General features: G+C 34.4%; 2 protein-coding genes across 6 annotated transcripts; one reads left to right on the top strand and one right to left on the bottom strand.

Moving 5' to 3' along the window:
- Window positions 1-116: 116 nt before the first annotated feature.
- On the bottom strand, window positions 117-7278 carry LOC21395574 (cyclin-T1-5). Of its 5 annotated transcripts, XR_002903246.1 has the most exons (8): window positions 6986-7276; window positions 6222-6762; window positions 6038-6119; window positions 5683-5817; window positions 5348-5523; window positions 782-927; window positions 444-671; window positions 117-353 (listed from the first exon to the last, which is right to left on the bottom strand). XR_002903246.1 is itself a non-coding variant. In XM_010109695.2 (7 exons), exons 2-7 carry the CDS (start codon window positions 6755-6757, stop codon window positions 640-642), a joined length of 1107 nt encoding a protein of 368 aa, XP_010107997.2. In that variant the 5' UTR covers window positions 6758-6762; window positions 6986-7276; the 3' UTR covers window positions 410-639. The 5 variants fall into 5 exon arrangements, 3 of the variants coding, with proteins under 3 accessions (XP_010107997.2, XP_024029017.1, XP_024029018.1); XM_010109695.2 differs by lacking the exon at window positions 117-353 and having other exon boundaries at window positions 410-671; XM_024173249.1 differs by lacking the exons at window positions 117-353; window positions 444-671 and adding an exon at window positions 1205-1335 and having other exon boundaries at window positions 847-927; window positions 6986-7278.
- Window positions 7279-13714: 6436 nt separating this feature from the next.
- Window positions 13715-17420, top strand: LOC21395573 (probable membrane-associated kinase regulator 1). The gene is made up of 2 exons (XM_010109694.2): window positions 13715-15063; window positions 17230-17420. Exons 1-2 carry the CDS (start codon window positions 13963-13965, stop codon window positions 17266-17268), a joined length of 1140 nt encoding a protein of 379 aa, XP_010107996.2. The 5' UTR covers window positions 13715-13962; the 3' UTR covers window positions 17269-17420.
- Window positions 17421-20086: the final 2666 nt, after the last annotated feature.

Below are 20086 nucleotides of genomic sequence, written 5' to 3'. Positions count from 1 at the left end.
TTTTCCTTGCTTATTACTCCTTTATATTGTTTAATTGAGCGGTGGCAAATTGATCTTCCCTCTCCTTCCCACCACCAAAAGCCATTTTTTAGACCTAAGAAAAACAAAAGAAAGAAAAAACAATCTCAACAATAAAAAACAAAAAAAAAATCTCTCAAGCATTTCAAGGACAAATTTAGCATTCCTTTGTTTGCTCTTAGACTCTCGAGTCCAATTTGATTATCCACTCTATTCGCAAAGTGAAACCAACAAATTCCATTGTCAAATCATGGAGTAGCCACTCACTCATGTTCCCAATCGCCAATCCATGGTTCGCCTCTTTGCCTTCACTATTTTCTGCCATTTTATGCCGGCTTTCACAAATACAAGTTTGCATTTCAGAAACAAAAGTCGAAAACACAAAAGAACAGAAGAAATGCAAATTTGTCATTCCATTGAGTTACCGTCTCACAAGAGTTCACTTATAAGATCACCGTTCCTTTCGACATCTGTACTTTCCATGGCCAGCCACACGACAGAAAACAGTACCTTTGCAAGAGACAAGTGATTACTTCATCCACTTTGAACATAAACTTTTTACCAGAAGAAACCTAGTATACCAGCAAGCTAGAAACCTAGTAACTGTGTTCTTTTATCCTTTTAGAAGAGCTCCATCAATTGCCGCGTCACATCTGCATCAACAGTCGGACATGTCGTTATCATATAGAAACTGCGTGAGCTTGAAGGACGTTGATCAAATGAACACAAACAGAAAGAACTTAACAATTAGCGCAGAAATTACCTTGAAGAATATCTGGTGTTGTTTGGAATTCTTGCCAGATATTCTGATGCGAACCAAGATCCATATGGAGAAATTTGGCGGCGAGGTAAGCAGCTCCAGCAGCAATATGATGGGGTTTAAACTGAAGCCACAGCGAGCTCCGAAGCCTGAAAAAAGACAAAACATAAGTCAGCTTTTAGAGATCGCAAGAGAAGCAGCACTGCACACGTGTAGAGACACTTGGACAGTCAAACCAAACCATCAGGAGCAACAGTAGTTAGGACACGAATTGTCTTCTGCATCCTAGCATACATATTTTGACATTGATAAGAAGTACCCAGCAACAGAAGCATCAAAATAAACATACGGAATTAAGAAATATAAGCAAGACGACAGTAAAGCAGACATCACTTTCAAGAAGGAAAAAAATCATTTACTTCTTACCAACTAAAAATGCAGCTAGTCAGGTAGAATAATTTCCAAGAATCTCTGCAGCATGCTGATAGAGTACCAAAACTACGACATACATGTTATACCCATCTAGAGAACACATCACACTCCCAAGGCCCAAATTTCTGCAGGGGCATTTTACTCCAGATACATATTATGAGAAAGCAAAAAGGATACAGCAGCTCATTGCAAACAATTAAACTTCTCAAAGCAAATCCTTTATGTTTCCACTCAATAGCTGGATCTCGACAACCTTGTCAAAGACACATGCTTTCATGCTCACCATTTTTTTTTTCTTTTTTGTTGAAGCTTTCATGCTCACTTAGCATGCAACTCCAACTACTATATGCCAATCCATAATCAGCCACCAAAAGCAATATTTGCAGGCATGAGATAAAGAAACCACCCGTTACATCATAGTAAACAAAGATTCTGTAAGCTAGCTCATTCCTCAGATATCCTGTACTAGTCTACTTGGTATAATACATACATAATAAAGATAGCATGACTAAGTTTTCAGATTTTAAAGTCATGCTCTGCACAAAATTTCAATTTTGTTTGTAACCAAACAATAGATTCTTGCAGGGAGAGCAAGATTGTATAGTTCTCAGAACTTGGGGATCTAACTCTATCAAGAGGAAATTCAATAAGACTGGACGCATTTTAGTTTCTAGTGGTGGGCAATTATATTAGTAACAAAATATTTGCAGAACTAAAAGCTAAGGAAAGAAATAAAATCAGCCCACAGACGTCAAAGATAGTCCTAGTTCCAATAAAACAAACAAAAAAAGGAGGAAGTTTAAGAGGTAAACAATGGGTACACGCTGAATATGATTTAGCCTAATCAGAATAGGAAAGAAGGAAACTAAGTCACAATAGGATAAATAAAATCATTTTATTTAGTTGGGATATATGTTGAGGAGGTAAAGGGAAGAGGGTCTTAGATATATGAAAACTGCAGACTTACATAAAAATTCGGAACCTTTTCAAGTGAAAATGTACGTTATCCTGTTGTGCCCACGCTTATGCGGTTTTTGTTTTCATATAAAAAAAGGGTGTCTTACCATATCAAATCATGCAAAAATGGTATTAATAATAATGATATAGAAATGGTAATGGTGATGATAATGACGACAAAAAGATAATGTAGTGATAATGGTAATGCTACACATTATGGTGCTAATCTAGTAGTAGCAAAAGTAGCAGTTAGTTGTAGAACTATGAAAATGTGAATCCGTACGAAATTCAAAACTATTATACATTCTTTAAAGAAAGATTACAAATTATGATAAGCTCAATTTGACAAAACAAAAAAGATAGTCATTTAATTTGTGAGCTCCCTTTAACATAGTAAACTAACATATTTTTTTTAATAGAAAATGTAATTATTAAAGGTTAAAAAGAACTAGATAAAATATTTAGACTCATTCTTGAAAAAATAGGAATTGAAAGATGTGATAATAGATAGCATTGAGATTAAGATTTAGTAGGAGTATATAAATTGCCGAGAAATCTTAAACAGCTCCACCAAAAATCACATGCCCAGTACAATGCAAAATTTGAACCACATTCAGGAAAGCAAGAGGAAAAACACGTTAGAAAATCAATATTTTCAACTTACTCATAAACTGCGCAAAATGTTTGCTAATAATGAAAATAGAATGCTTAATTAAAGGAAAATAGCAAGTCTTCAAATTAATCTTTTATAATACTTTCCAGAAAAAAAAATCCATTTTAGAAAATAAACATAGTTAGTGATTAAAAAAGATTTAAAAATTATTAGATGAAATAAACATAAGTGGAAGAAATAAACATAAGTGGAAGAAATATACACATATTGTACCATGAAAATTAAGTTAATCCTTCTTTTCTTGTTTCATTTTCTCCTCTTCAATCTATCTATAGAAAGGGAAAAAAAATATGGATTTGCTCAAGAGAAAAAAAAAAAAAAGGAGAATATGGTTTAGCATATTCCAAATGCCTTTGGTCCCCCCGCCGGAGAGAGCAAAAATTAAATTCCGGCGAAGAATCCATCAGAAGGCTGAGTACACACTCCACATATATTTGACTCTCCAGAGGAAAAATTCAATTATTATCTTCTAAGAATGTCAACATGAAGCAGCCACCATCCCTTGCCATTACAATAACTGTGTTTCCTAAAGCGGTCTCTCTCGACTCTCTTCTTTTCTTCCTCCCTCAGTCTCTTCTTCCTCTTTACTTCTAATTTCCCAAACCAGTGCAACCCAAGAAGGGATTGGAGTCTTTAACTACCATCCTAGGATGAATAATACAGGATATTTGACGACCTCTATGAACTCGAAGCACACTTTGAGACCCAGATAACAACTCAGACCTGGCAAAACTGCATCTGGCCAAGTTCTAAACTCCCAAGCTCCAATATCCAACAAGACAGGAAAACATTTTGGCCCTGTTTGGAATTGATTCCGTTTTTTTTCACGTTTTTCAAGAATGAAAAAATGAAAACGTCTCCAAAACGGCGTTTGGCGCAATAAAGACAAAAAACAGAAATGAAAACGATTTTTTAATTTAGTGTAAAATGAGAGAAATGAAAAACGACTTCTAATTATTTTTCAGTTTTTGTTTTCGTTTTCTCCTCTCTCGAGCAGAAAGAAAGAGAGAGAGAGACATTAATGAGTTTTTTTATACTGAAAACAATCTCTTGATAAAATTACCAAACGCATTTTTAAAAATGAGATTGAAAATGTTTTCATTTTCATTTTCATACAAAAAATAAAATCATTTTGAAACGAGTTCCAAACGCGCCCTTTAAATCAACAATAACTAGAGGATTCAAGGTGAGCAGCCAGCCACAACCTCTCGAGACATAGAGACCAGATGTAAAACTTCTATGACAAATCAAAATGCTGGACCAATCATGGGTTGCATTTGCAAGTGAAAATCAAACTGACAATCCTGATATTCAAAAAGAAGAAACATTAGAATTCTCAGGGCTCAAGAAGCTTTAGTTTTTCGGAAATATATATATAGTATATGATATAGTTTTAAAAATAACTTAAACAGGCCATAAAGTTAATCAAAGTGCAAAAATTTTAAAAACAAGGAAATTTCTCTACTGACCTAAACGGTCTCCAGTACATGATCATGTCTGTCATCAGTGTTAAGTAGTTAGTAAAATGATACGCAGTATCCAATATCCACATTCCAAAAAGGCCATTGTCACGGGAAGGACGAAAACTATATACCAATCCTTGCGTAGACAATGGTTTTCCAAAACGAAGTGGATAGGAAGAAATATGTCACAAAAAAGGCCATTGTCACAGGAAGGACGAAAACTATATACCAATCCTTGCTAAACAATGGTTTTCCAAAACGAAGTGGATTGGAAGAAATATGTCACAAACTCTTACGTCTGCGACTTAAGAGGATTTATGCAAAGAAAATCCACTAAAAGATAGTTAGAAAGCAAGTTAGAGGTAAGATAGGAAAACAAATTTGGGTTTGGTGGGTAATTTTAATAGCCAACAAAAGGCGGTGATATTTAAGGTCAAGTTATCCGCAATATATTGGCAATTTACTTCAGATGCAAAAAACAAAACTTTCCAAGAACGGCATATCAATCCTCCAGCTAAGAAAAACAGGGCAGCACGCTAATCTTGTGTGGATCCTGCAATTATATGCATGCCAACAGAATCAATAACCCATAATAACTACACACAGTAGTTGCTCTAAAGAAGAAATTATCGACACAAACACAGTTCGAGCCATAAGAGTGCAGGAAGAAAACCAGTGCAATCTCTCCCAAGGGTCCAAGGCCTAGCCTCCTCCACATGTCAAGAATCTGCATTTCTCTTTGAGATCTTGACATCCAAGGTCAAAATCCTACTCCTTACACTAAAATTTTTCTACCGGGTCAAAATGCAGTAACAGGATTCAATAAACTAACCAAACACACAACACCTGAAGAATGCAAAGGATGAGATTACCAAATAAGGACTTAAGCCAAACACATTCAGAGTATACATTGTACAGCATTACATAATGAGCTAACAAATATTATCCCCACAATGATCTAAGTTATTTGATAGGAAACGTATCACAGAAAATATAAATACACAAGTACATCCAACAAAACCAAAATGTGAGAGATGAACTTACCCTTCACTGACCAAGTTTAGTGCCAGATTCACCAAGACAGTTTGCGAAAGACCTAATTTGTTAAGAACAGATGTAAGAGAACCATAAGGATGCTGCACATTCAGTTCGAAGTTTAAAGTAGTAAGTATCATATGTTCAGCCTCGATCACCCGCTCCCTATACTGCTCAAACCAGTCCTGTTCAACATGCAACCATAGTCATATCAGCACGCCAACCTTAATTTTGTTTGTGCGCTCAAATTCAAAATTGGAAAAAGAAAATAAGCAAAGAAAAAAAAAATTTTTTTTTTTTTAATTAATTAGCAAAAGGAAGTTCCAGAATCCAGGGATACTTACAACAGGGAGCAGAAACGACAAGAAATTCATATCCTGCTTATGGAAAATTTCACTAGATGCTCTCAACACATTATTCAAAGGGCGTGGTGTCTCCTCGAACTTTGCAGCAAGAAAGAGAGCCGCGGTAGCTATCAACTGCACAAGAGGCAACCAGTGAGTAAATGTCTCAACATCAACAGATATCAGATATTGGACTAGTGTAATGGCATCATAACATGGGTCCATTCCATATAACACAAAATGTGTATTCTTTTCCCTAGGAAAATAAAAAAAGGAACTTTCTTACGGCTAAAATTGTAAAAGATGCAAATTAATACACGAACTTAATCAGATGACTGTTATTTAGAGAACTCACAAATCTATCATGGCAGGCATGTGACCTTCGAACAAAAAATCGATGGCAGAGAACCATAGCAGTACCAATAGTAGTTTGTGGCCTGAAAGATACACGAATTACATCAATCAAATATTTACATAGCAGGGTCATTCAATTAACAAAGAAAACTATATTAAACCAACTAAATAGAAGAAGAGCTTACAAATCAAGGCGCAATCCGAGATTCTGAAGGAAGGCACAGTAGGAATATCGCAAATGCGTCTCACGCAGGGCATCAATGCCGTCTTTCCGCGACGGGGAGTATCTGTCAATCTCGTCCCTCGACATAAAGACCGGTTCATCATCCTCCAACTTCGAGCGGTCACGTTTGCAGGAAGTCGACGTGGAGGCATCGGAATTGAATCTTGTGGGAGGGCCCGGATTAACACCGCAGTCATATGCATTGGGCGGGAAATAAGGTCTGCCAGTGTCTCCCCAAGTGGAAGAAGAGAATTTCCTCCGCTTCCAAGATGGTGCCTTTTCAGACTTCACATAACTAGAATTATCGTTATAATCCCTATATCTGCCTGGGTAATCTTGGGGATTGCTAAAATCATTAAAATTGCTAAAACTCCTCATATAATTACAGTTTCTGGTCCTGTTTTTGGTACTATTGTTGAAATTGTTTCTATCTAATGAGGACCAATAATCATCGTAAATTGTGCCCCCTTGTGGGTGGAAGTTTCGCGTAAACGACATAATTCCTGGTAATTTCCCCAAAAAAAAAAAAAAAGCGTCAAATTCACGAAATAGAAATATTCAGATCTGCTTAACAAAATTAAACCCTAGAAAACAGGAAATTTCCTGATAAAATCAGCTAATTACGCAAAAAAACAACATCGGATAAAAAAAAACACAACAAAAAACGAAATTGATCAAGAATATTTACAATCGAGAATCGAATTGAGATAAAAACACAAATTTTACCTGGATCGGAGAGATTTTGCAAGACGACGAAGCCGCTCGGTTTCGATTTCAAAGCTTTTAGGAGACGAGGGATTTATGAAATACAGAAATATATATATATATATATATATATAGAGAGAGAGAGAGAGAGAGAGAGAGAGAGCGTAAAGGCGGTGAAAATTTTGAAAGAGAGATGAGACTTGAGAGAATGAACAAAAGGGAAAGCGATGATGATCATCAACCAAAACCAAAACCAAACCAAACCCACAATCCACGCGCACGCTTTTCTTGCCTGCTTTGATTTTTCCTTTTTGTTTTTCTTTTCTTGTTTTTTTTTTTTTTGATAATTATTTTTTCTTTTCTTGTTATTTTCCTTTGTTCGGAACTTTGGATTTTTTTTCCAACTTTTTTACCCGACGGTTCGCGCCGAACGTGCCACGTGGAAAGTGTTGCTGCAGAAGTTGTGTTGACCAGAAGACTGTTGTGCTGGACCTAGTACATTGGCCCATATAAATTAATTGGACCTTGTCTTTGATCAACATAGGCTGCTAGCCCTTAAGTTAAGCCCAAATGGGATGGAATCAGAAAGCCCCACCTTGGGCCTCCAAGCTTTCTAAATAAACCGAAAAGATTTCTTTTTATCAACTAATTATGGCCAAATTATTTTGATAATGATAAATATAGCAAAAATGAAATAATAATTATCACTATGATATTGTATTTTGTACTATATAATGATAATAATGATATAAAATTTTGATATTTTTATAATATTTTAAAATTTTGGCTAAATTTAAATTTTGATATTCAAATTTTACTATATGCATAAATTACTCATTTTGTTTAAAATACAACCAAAAAGATGTCTGTATATAAATTATGAGGGAATTACATGGTATGCCACTAAAATTTAAATTCTTTACATTTATGCCACTAAATATCAATAGATCAGATATTATCAAGTGACTTGAGTAGTATAGATCTTAAGTTTTCCCCCCTCGGTGGTGGCGTAAATGGATTCAGAACTATTTTCGATTTATGTATATTTTTTATGAGAAAAAATACTGTAGCAAACCACGAACTATAATTCAAATCATAGTACGAATCTACCAACCAAACACTATGGTATCATTTGGGTGACTAACTAGACCTTAAGGCGACACCCAATCTAATTTACTTAAAGCAATGATTACCACTAATTGTATGAGAACAATAACAATTTTAAAGGTGGGGGATTTCTTCAACAGAAATAGCTAACCATCTTCCATAGAAAACTTCAAAATGGATGGCTAATCTCAACAGTTGACATCAAAAACCAAATTTATTACAACTGAAATTATTAGTTTTCAAAGCTTGAACAATTGTCAAGGCATCAGACTTTACATGATGGAAATTTAGTCCTACATCTTTTACTCAAATCAGATTAAAAGTATTTCTTTAACTTCATATTCCCAAGCGAGCAAAATACCATCTGAAATTTGTGTATGAAATAAAAGCATTTTTATTTATTTTGATTAAAATTTTTCGTTCAAATTCATGAATCAAACTAGTACCTATTCTTGTGTATAGCACATGATTTTCAATTGGTTGTTTTCATATTTTGATTTTGATTTTTGAAGAATTGCTACTCAACATGAACGTAAAGTTCAACAAAGTTTATTATGCTCTTATATGTATTAACACTTAGGCTTAGCTTACGACGGTTGTGCTTTTAAAAGAAACATTACTTTTATTTATAACAAAAATGAAAGCAAAATGAAAGTCAAAAGCTTAAAAAAAAATCAACTTCTCAAAATAATAAAGTGAACAATTTTTTGGAAAAACGTCTATATTTTATAACGGTACTGCTAAAAGTAATCGCAAACTGAACCTCATTCAGTCAATGAACACTCCATCAACATCCTATTTTGTCAAAACACGTTAGTCCAATACCTTTTCTTAAATTTTTTTTCGGTTTAAACCTTTTCTTAATTTTGTTTTTGGTTTAAACTTTTACTTAAAGCATTCAACTAAATACATATTATAATGTGAGACAAGATAACAGAAAAAAAAGATTTTGAGTTCTTGAACATAAAATTAGAGTTGAGAATACATTTGGGTTGTTCTTTTAGAGTGTGACTTAAGTGTAATTTTTGAGTTGAATTTGAGTTATAACTTGAATTGAAGTTATAACTTGAATAAAGTTGAGTAAAGTTGGAATTTAAAAGAACGTGAACTTGAATAAAGTTATAACTTGAGTTTCAACTTTTTCTGAGTTTTGTTAAAAAAAAAAAACCTATTAATATTTTTTATTTACTTTATGTGGGGTGTATATCTTTTATGTATATTCTACAAATATGAGAGCTTTCATTAAGGTAGTGGAATGTTAGAACTTTATGATAATTTCTTCACTATAAGATGAATTTGTAATAAAATATTACTAATTTGTGGGGAAATCCATGATGATAATGGTGTTTTGGTATCTATAGTCATGTTTGGAATAAAGTTAAATTAGGAATTGTTTAGTTGGGAGATTCGTACCCGATTTAAATCATTGTTCATGATTCACTACAGTGTTTTCTCTAATAAAAAATACACTATAAATAAAAAATGGTTCTAATCTTATGATTCTAATCCATGAACCAAACGTCACCTAATGCTTCAAGTGCTAATGATCAGGACAAGTTGAAACAAAGGCTTTAATCTATTTATATAGGTTCAAACCCCTTCTCTTTTACTTTCTAATCGATGTGGGATAAAGACATCTTTTTTATTTTGTCAAAATCCTAAAAATTTCCACCTTTGCTAAATAAAAAAGACTTTCGTTACAACTATTGTTTTTACCAACAGTCATAATTCTCAAGCAAAATAATTACCATACTCTACACATCGCAATTTGTAAAAAGTATAAACATGTATTGTGACCCCTCAACTTTTAAAAAATTATAAATTTTGACCCGACACCAAGTGAAATTCATAATTCCAATATAATACAATACAATACAATACACTAAAAATGAACAGTATTTTATAATATGACATGATTAGTATTGATTTACCGCTCGTATTAATCTATGCAATACAATAGTCCTACCAATCTTTTTATTAGGGCATGTTTCGTAGCTTATATTGTACTATATTATATAAAGTGTATTATAATTCGTATTGTGTTGTACCGTCGTAATATTATTGTAAGGAACGATCTAAATTTTGCACACACATCACATATGAGTGCATGTAGCACTTCTCATTTTTAAGAAATAAAAATCACACATTGAAGAGAATAATATTATACAATTCCCACTAATTCCCTAATACGGTGTGAGAAGGAGAAGGGCCTATAACATGGTAAGCTTTATGAGCTGCGCGTTTGTCTAGCTCGCTCTCGCAAATTCGCAATTAACACGTCGCGTACAGTAGTTTTATTCTTGTGTATAACGCATGATTAATTTCAATTTTGTTGTTTTTATATTTGCTTTGGTTTTTTTTTTTAAATATTAGCTACCCAATTGATTGTAATGTTTCCCAAGGTTTCTCATTTTCTCTCCTTAGAAATGATCCTCTCAGGCTCGTTTAAAATTGTTGTGCATCTAAAAGAAACAGAAAATACACATTGCCATCCGACAACGACCGAGCTCTACGTGGCCATCGTATGCCACATCAGCCAGCGGACAAGAGTTAACGACTTAAGAGTCAGGGCTCAAAGTTGAGTGCCATTCCCATGAGGAAGGGATCGATAGTATGGGGTATTTTTAGAATAATTCTTGAAGGAACGCTCACCAACAATAAGCTTGCAGCCATCAACTTACAAGACAACCGTCAACACTCTGAGCGGTCGAGACATAGATGAATCGTAATCCCTAACAGACCAACGACGCCATAGAGGGGTTGACTGGGACGAAGGGCTCCGCTTGGACTTGTTGTGATACGACAGAGACGCAGAGGGTAGGACGCTCAACCTTTTGACCTAGATCCCAAGAGTATCCTTTGAGGTGACAAGAGAAAAATCTCTGGGTTACTCGTGGGCTTGGGAAAAGTCAGCGGCAGAGAAAATGATTACCAGCCTATAAACCACCTAAAACGGATCAATGGAAATCACAGAAGATCTACAGAGCCGCAATAGTGGACAAAGTTGGTGCATGAACAGTCCAAAAGGTATTGAAAAGCTACAGCCTAGGCAGGTAGGACAATAGGCTACTCAAGAGAAACCGCCAGACAACCCTCTGTCTCAATTTCCTCCAATATGTAATCTATGAGATATAAAAGGGGCAAGGCCCCAGAGAGAGAGGGGATAAAAAAATTGGGAGAATAAAACCTCTGTAATCGAAGAAGAATGAAAATAATAAAGATTTTCCCAAAGTGGATGTAGATCTTTCATTGAGAGTGAACCACTAGAATTTTTGGCGTTCTTCTTATTCATTTGCATCCTCATTCATATTCAGAGCGCTCTTAGGATCCACACACGACCGGTTGCATTTCTTTAGTTATCTTTACGTGTTCTAGCTGGTAACCCGACTGATTACTGGACGGTAATCTAGCGTATTTCTGTTCACAAGATTTCACCGTCAACAACACTTATAAGCAAAAATAGGAGTACAAATAGAAGTCAAAAGGTTAATTTACTGAACAATCTAGTTGTGTTATTTTTATGTGTAAAATATTTATACGAGTCTCGAAAGCAATCTTAAAATTAACTTTGAACTATGTGAAATTGCAATCTTAAGTCTTTCCCCTAAGAATGACTTCGGCTTCTAATAATAATGCTTGATTAATTAGGTGACAATCTAATATAGTACTTCGATGTACTTAAAGTACATTATATAGCACATTGATATCTTGAAACATAACCCGGTAAAAGTTTTAGATACAAGTGCAAAAGTCGATGTAGAGATAAAAGTGTTCTTATGACCCAATAATCATACTTTGATGTTTTGCTTTCGGCACCTTATTTCACATAGCAAGAAAGTTCTTGTTGCCTAGGAGGGAATTGTCATTTGACCTTGGGAATATCATCTTACTTTGTTTTTCGATTGCCGTACTATGTAATGAATAATGTAATTCCAAATATATCAAACCGTGTATTGAAAAATGTGGTAACTATACATTTTTGCATACATAGGTGTACGCCTCTCACGTGACAAGTAAGTGACAAAATCTCTTAAATGTCATTGACAGAAAAAAAAAAAAAAAGATTGGAATTACTAACATTAGTGATAATTATTTTATGCCATACCATATAGCGTAAACAATAATATACTTGATTATTATCTTCCTTCCATATAAAGCATTAACGTTAATGCATGTCACGGATCCACATGCAGGTGAAATCTAATCTAAGCTCTATAATAAAAGACAAATCCAGTTTATATATAGTCTATGATTTCCTGTCTTAAATATAATAAAACCAACAAAAAAAAAAATCATAGACCGATCAACAATTAACAAGTCAAAAATCACAAAACTTTAGCCAATGCCAAATTTATTATATATAATTATGTATAAGTAAAACTTATTAAGAGAACTAGGTATATATTTCTTATTTTTTAACCATTGATCGGCTGTGATGAAAATAACGATTTGAGTCCTTAAATAAAGTTTTTTTTTTTTTTTGCTGCAATCTGCCACTTGATTAGAGTTGCAAAAATTAAACACATCAAATAGTTTTTTAAGCCTCTCATTCAACAATTGAAAAAAAAAAAAAAAAAAAAGCCCCCACATTTATGACCAAAAAAAAAAAAAGAAGTATGTACTACAAAAAAAAAAAAAAGAATGTTCTCCTCAAAACTCATTCATAACAAAAGTATAGCTACGAAAGACGCCAATTAAGGATCTATTAAAAAGAATGGGAAAACGAAAAAGTTAATAATCACCGGTCTGTGATGCTCAATATGCACTGTATATAATGGTCTTATACAGTATACATATGTATTTTTTTATATGGTGTTAGATCTATGATTTCTACTTTATTCAATAAACGAAATTATCAAAATTCAAACCCTGATAAACACACAAATTCATGCACTCATCCATAAATACGTATTAGTATTCGTGTGATAAAAATATTATAGTGACCCAACTCATCACCAAAAGCTAAGCAATTTTATGGGTCCTCAACAATCGTAATTATTAATCCACAGCATTTAGAGCGTAATTAAAACACAGCTAGCTGTACAATGGGGTCGGATATTAACCAAAGATTGTAAAAGGGATCTAATGATACGTATTGGGTTTGGACAACTGTAATATGAGTCAGCAACACATTGCTCTCACTAATTACACTAACCTGACTGTGTGTCATATACATTTTTTTATCCCCACGTAATTCACTACTATAACCTTATTATATATATATATATGATAATATATATATATATAATTATCATAATGAAAAAGTTGAACCTCCTTTCTATAAGGGCCAATATAAACCATGCATGATCCAACCCCACCTTTCACGTTTAAGGCACGTGACACCTAACCTTATTGTAAGCAAAAACACATGACTGCTAAGTTCTAACCACACATATAGGCATATATATATATATATATATATATAGAGAGAGAGAGAGAGAGAGAGAGAGAGAGAAGAGAGAGAAAGAAATTAAAACAAAAAAACAAAAGAAAAGGCACGTATATGGCAATATTTGATCAAATAATCAAAACTCTCCCCCACAATCCCATGTGAGCTTTCACAACTTTAGATCCACCAACTAATTTCTCAAAACAACTATCTTGACGTACAAATTAAAAACACATGAACCACCATAGTTAATAGAACGGCCCTAATACGGTGGCGCGTGTCTTTAAATGCTCATCCACGCCTCACAATTGCGCGTGGGACACTCAAATTAATCACATAATAAATTAGCTTCAAGGCTAAAAAAAGAAAAAAGCTAGTACAAAAGGCTTCCATCTATTTTCAATCTCCCAATTAAAAGACTTTGCAATTCCTATCATTTCATTCCACTTATATTCCTCTTCGTAGCTCTTTCTTGAGGTCATAATGTGTAGCAACCAAAAAGATGGGGAAAAGAAGAACAACACTATTAGACCATAAAAATCCCAAGCCCCACACTCTTCCGCCTTCCCCATCCCACTCTTTCTCCTCCTCTTCCTCCTCCGATTTCGAGTTCACCATCTCCGTCTCGCCGCGGAAATCGTCGAACGCGCTGTGCCCGGCCGACGAGCTCTTCTACAAGGGCCAACTTCTGCCCCTCCACCTCTCGCCGCGGCTCTCCATGGTCCGGACGCTCCTCCTCGCCTCCTCGAGCACCTCCTCCTCCTCCGACACCAGCACCGCCACCACCGCCTCCCGCGACTCCACGGGGAGCTCCAACGACTCCCAATACTCCTCCTTCAATAGCGAGCTCGTCCTTCTGGCGGAGTCCTGCGACTCCTCCAGGAGGGCCAGCTCGGTAACCGAGGACGACGAGTTCAAGCGCCTTACCACTCCTCAAAGTCAAATCAACTTGAGTGGCCAGATCAAGAATTCTAATAAAAGCACTAACAAGTATTTCTCTCTGGCGAGATTCTCGTCCGTATTCAAAAAAGAGCCCAAACAACACCGTGGCGGAGATCCAGACAATGTTTCCGGGTCGTCCGTTAAGCGAATGAGCACGACGGCGAAGGAGGTGATAAGAAAGTACTTAAAAAAGGTTAAGCCCTTGTACGAAAAAATATCGCAGAAACAGCAGCAGCAACAGCAACAACAATTACAAAAACTGGGACGGTTGATGACCGTCCCAGCACCTACGACCACGAATGCGATCTCCTTTTCGACGAAATCCGAGAAGTCGGCGAGAGGAGCCGATCAATTACCGGGCAAGAACACGAGAAAAGACGGCAACAACAACAACAACAACGGCGGTTTTTCGCATTCGTTCTCGGGGAATTTGAGGTATCCTAGAAGGAAGAGTTGCATCTCAAGCTGCCCGTCGTCAATCCGGTCGTCGCCGAGCCACTCCGGGGTGCTCTGCAGGCCGGGACACGGCGGTGGAAAGGGAGGAGTAATGTCCAACTACGCGGACACGTCGTCGATGGAGGAACTGCAGAGTGCAATTCAAGGCGCGATTGCTCATTGCAAGAACTCTTTGGTGCAGAACAACAATAAGAACAAAACCATGGTCAGTAATGAGATTTGAGAATAATTAACGAAATAATTAATATATAATTAACCGATCAAATTAATCTTTTTAACTCTAAAATTTCGCGTCTGTCTTTTTCTGTAGAGCTTTTGATTCTCTTCTTTTGTTTTTCTTTCATTTTTTGTTTTTTTTTTTTACCGTTGATGTGAGAAAAACTAGGGCTGCATGTGAATCTGATTTGAATTTTTGTTGTAAAAGAGGAGAAATCGAAAGTCTGTCTGTGAATGTAAAAGTCTTGGAATTTGCAATCTCTTCGTCGTTTTTCTTTATGATGATGATCAGTTTCTTTCATTCTGAGACGTAAAATATTTTTATCTCCAGCATGGGAGTACTTGGCTTTTTGTGAGCTATATGATTCGTCTGTCATAACTTTTTACATGACATGTACTGCGTTTTAGCACAACTATAATATAAACGTTATATGTTTTTGTTGTTTTTTTTATTTTTTTATATTTTTGGATGTAATATTAACGGACAAATTTTTTAAATTATTTTTTGTCACTTGTGTCAGCATTCTTTTTTTTAACAAAAATATTTATAAATGCTCTCTGAACTTTATTATTTATATTAATATATCCTCTAAATTTTAAAACGTACTTATTTTGCCCCCGAACTATTATACGTCTGTAACTTTTTTCTCTCCATCTTGATTCTATCAATTTTTTGAATAAAAATATTGATATGACCATTAAATTATTAATTATTTATGATATTTAAGGGTTATTGAATACTGTCTCATCTAAAAATGTTAGTTAAGCATCAATTCTCAAAATATTAGTTTATTAGAGGCAATAAAGAGAAAAAAAATGAAGAGTAAATCTGTATAATATAATGAATTTTGTTATTTTTTCTTAATATTTTACCTAGATAGAAGTGCTTGACATAAAACGTGTTTATGTTTTATAAATACATAGCATTTTTAAATTTAAATCCATTCAGGTCATTTATTTTATTGTACATTTTAAAAAAAATTAACACAAATCTTAAGAAACCTATCAACTTAACAAACTTTAATGGTCAAATATCATAGATAATTAGTACTTTAATGGTCATATTAATATTTTTATTTAAAAAACTAATAAATCAAGATGGGGAGAGAAAAGTTGGAGACATGTCATAATTTAAGAGGCAAAATAGGTTTATTTTAAAGTTCATAGGACATATGGACACAATTGAAAAAAAAAATCAGAGGTATTTATAAGCATTTTTATTAAAAGAACTTAACGGAATTAATCTCAGAAAGTATGTTGACACAAATAACAAAATTTAAGGGGCACGACATACATGTTTTAAAATTCAGTAAATATATTGATACAAGTAACAAACTTAAGCAAGAATTTATAAAATTTGTCAAATTTAATCGAGTTGTTCTGACTTTGTAATAAATAATAAAAATAATAATAGTATTGGGAGGAACAAAATGGAATAAGGAGAAATTTCAAATTTGTTTCTTGGTCCTCGTCGGCCATGTGCGAAAGCTTAAATGACGCTTCAGAAATCTCAGAGAAGCTGTAGCTTCGATTGGATAAGAAAAGTCGCATTAAATGTACACGAGCTATGAACTTTCTGCTTTACCACATTTTCCAAATCTAAAGTTTGAAATTAATTCCCTTTCGTTGTCAACTCTCTTTCTTCAGCGCGTGTATGATTGTATGTTTGCTTCCGTCTCACTATACATATACACATATTATATAATATATACATATATACATTTATATGGTTTGTTGCTACCATTTATCTACATGAATAATCCATATAGTCCATCTAACGTAGCATGTTAAAAAAAAAAGATTAATTTCAAAAATTCTCCCTCAACTATGACATTTGTAACACTTTGTCTTCTGAATTTTAAAACGTAACATATGTTCGTCTTTATCTTTATTCCGTTAACAAGTTTTTCCCTTCTGTTACAATAAGTGGCGAAATTGTTACGTGTTACTTATTTAGTGAGAATTGAAAGCGCAATTACGCTTATACCATCCTAATCAGATAATTCTTCATTTTATTGAAAAAATTCACCATCTTCGCTCCCCATTTTTCTTCATTTTTTTCCTCATTTTGTTCCCCATTTTTCTTCCTTTTTTTTTCTCATTTTGTTCCCCATTTTCCTTCTTTTTTTTCTCATTTTTTTCATGGATGGGCCAGGCGGAAGATCCACTGATTCTTTCTCCGACAACTCAATGAAGTTGAATAAGCACTCCCAGCAGAACAATTGTATTGAGATTTCAAGCATTGATTTGATCTTTCATGATCCTACTCCATCTGCTCTCAAAACATTGATTTATCAATCCACTCATGATGATATCAATGCTAGTAATCTTCTTTTACAGCAGTCTCATTGTCATATCTCTAAGAACAATCATTCTGATATCGTTTTAAAAGAAGAGATATCGGTGGATATCTTTTCGAATAAATCCGATTAAAAGAAGAGATTTATTGCAGTTCTCTCTCTTATCTTACTCTTAAATGCATGCATAGAAAAGATTGGGCCCAAAACATTGCAGGTGAGTAGATCAACAAAGAATCTCTTGAATGTCAACAGCGTTAGAGAATCTCTATTGTTAAAGATCTAGATTTTCTTTCTTTAATGCTTGGAAGGGTTGTTGCAGGTTAATTTACGATAATACCTTCCTCATATGGGTCATGTGCATGACACGTGGCGAATTCTGTCACTTATTTAACAGAAGAGAAAAACTTGTTAACGGAATAAAGTTCGGGAAAAACGGATGTTACGCATTAAAATTCGAGAAGCAAAGTGTTACAAGAGTCATAATTCATAAGGAATTTTTAAAATTAATCCTAAAAAAAATGACAACATTGACGATTTTCATTTCTAAATGTTACGTTATATCGACCTTTCATCCGAGTGTATACTATGATACCAAAAAATACGCTTGAACACGTCAGCCAACAAGGGCACGCCACGTGGCCCCACAGTAGCTGCATGGACGTAGGCGTCGACCGTTCAGGCCACCGACCCCATTAACCCTCGACGTCTATAAGGCTCGTACGGGAAGACGGTTTGGCTAGGGTCGGCCAGGTTGTGGTCAACGCTTGAACTCTGCCGCAACGAGACAACGCCGGCCGTATAAGCACGGGACCCCCGAGGTGACTGCAGTGCAGGTATTAATTATAAACCCTTAAACCGCCTTGCGGTGGGTAACAAGGGATTACAAGAAGTCACAGAACCGTAATAGAAGACCCAACGGCTGAGTGAACAATCCAAAAGTGATTAGTGGGCTACGTGCTTAGCCTAGAAAGTAGGCCACTCGAGTACTTCCACCTGCGAAGGAAAACCACCTACGAAGGAAGCTTGGGCTATAAAAAGGGCAAAGCCCCATACGCCCAAAGGAGGGACTTTTGGAAAAAAAGGGCAGGAGAAGAGAGATAGCATGCATATAAATTGTAAAGGGTCCAAAATAAATATACCTTATGCAAGTGGATGTAGCCCTTCATTAACAGGGTGAACCACTATAAATCCCGTGTATTCCCTTATTCAAGTGTTATATTCATGTTCAGCACACACTTGATAGCATAATTCTAAATATACAGTTAATTTCTAACCGGTAGCCCAACAGAATATCAGAGGGTCATCCAGCGTATTTTCTGTTGATGAGATTTAACCGTCAACATATACTATAATAAAAACCTATATATACGTCCTATATGTATGCTTCCAACGTGCATATGAATAAGTATATCATATATTCATCAAAATTTTAGCTTTGTATAGTTCTAAATGGAATTCATATAAATCTCACCAACTTCTAGAGCAATTCTTTAAATTATGAAATTCGCTATGCATGTACTTTAGAAGGAAGGAAAAAAAAAATCAGTCTTATATATATTGTCGACAAATATGACTACACGTTTATCCTTTTAATGTCGGTGGTCGAATATCTGACCATATAAATTTATGGATATATATAAATACTCAACGGCTAGAAAAAAAAAAAGGACAAGAGAAAAGAAAAGGCACTTCTGGATAATAATTTATGGATAATTAATGAACCTCTCTTTTAGAGAAAAATCTAAAGCATTGTTCTTAAATGCAATGATAATAATTTATTGATTTATTTTCTTTTTATTTAAACAATGAAAAGAAATACCGCGTGCGCATGTTAAGTGTGCTACGTGGCCGGCATTTCTTCGATCAATAACAATATTGCTTCTTTTAAAAAATTTTAACAATATTAATGGTTGGAATATGCTTCTATATAATATTGTATTAGAAACCTTCGCAAGTTTACTAGCATACTCCTTGTAAGTTCTCTTTTTAAAAAAAAAAAAAAAACAACAACAACAACATGGACGACATTGTAATGTTTTGGCATAGAAAAACCTTTACGATTACACTTTTTGAGAGAGCAAGGTATACAAAGAAAAATGTTAAGAGTACTCCTCAGTTCCAAATCCTTTTTTGATTTTTTTTTAAGGATGTATAACAAACACTAATCAAAAGTACAATAGAACTTACCTCGTTCGTTCGTTTTGTTAATTTGAATCACAACTTAAGTTTTTATTATAATATTTTCTCTTATAAAAATTTAAATTTAGGGCCCGTTTAGTTCGCTGATTCGAGTTTTTAATTCGAGTTGAGATATGACTTTATGTGAGAGCTTTTTACTGTAGCAAAAAAATTAAATGTGATTGTTTGTGAGAGCTTTTTACTGTATAAAAACTTGAATTTTAAACTCAAATATTCTAAACTCGAATCAGCGAAATGAACGGAGCCTTAATTTTTTATATTACAATATTTTTTTTATATAAATTCACTTTTCAACTCAAGTTAAAAATTTAAATCAACCAAGCGAATGAGATCGTAAAATCCATTTTTTTATTAATTGTAGTGTTAAATATGGGTACCGTTCCAAAATATTTCCCTACACAAATTATTACTAGTGGGTGAAGTATGGCAAAATCAGATTATTCATACTCTTATAATTGTACGGTTAAAAAGGTCCTCTTTAGTAAAATGAAAGGAAACAAAGTACAATCTTTT

Source organism: Morus notabilis, unplaced genomic scaffold (genome assembly GCF_000414095.1).
Source record: "Morus notabilis unplaced genomic scaffold, ASM41409v2 Scaffold159, whole genome shotgun sequence".
Taxonomy (NCBI): domain Eukaryota; kingdom Viridiplantae; phylum Streptophyta; class Magnoliopsida; order Rosales; family Moraceae; genus Morus; species Morus notabilis.
The sequence above is the reverse complement of the archived record's forward strand: the minus strand, read 5'-3'. Positions and strand labels throughout refer to the sequence as shown.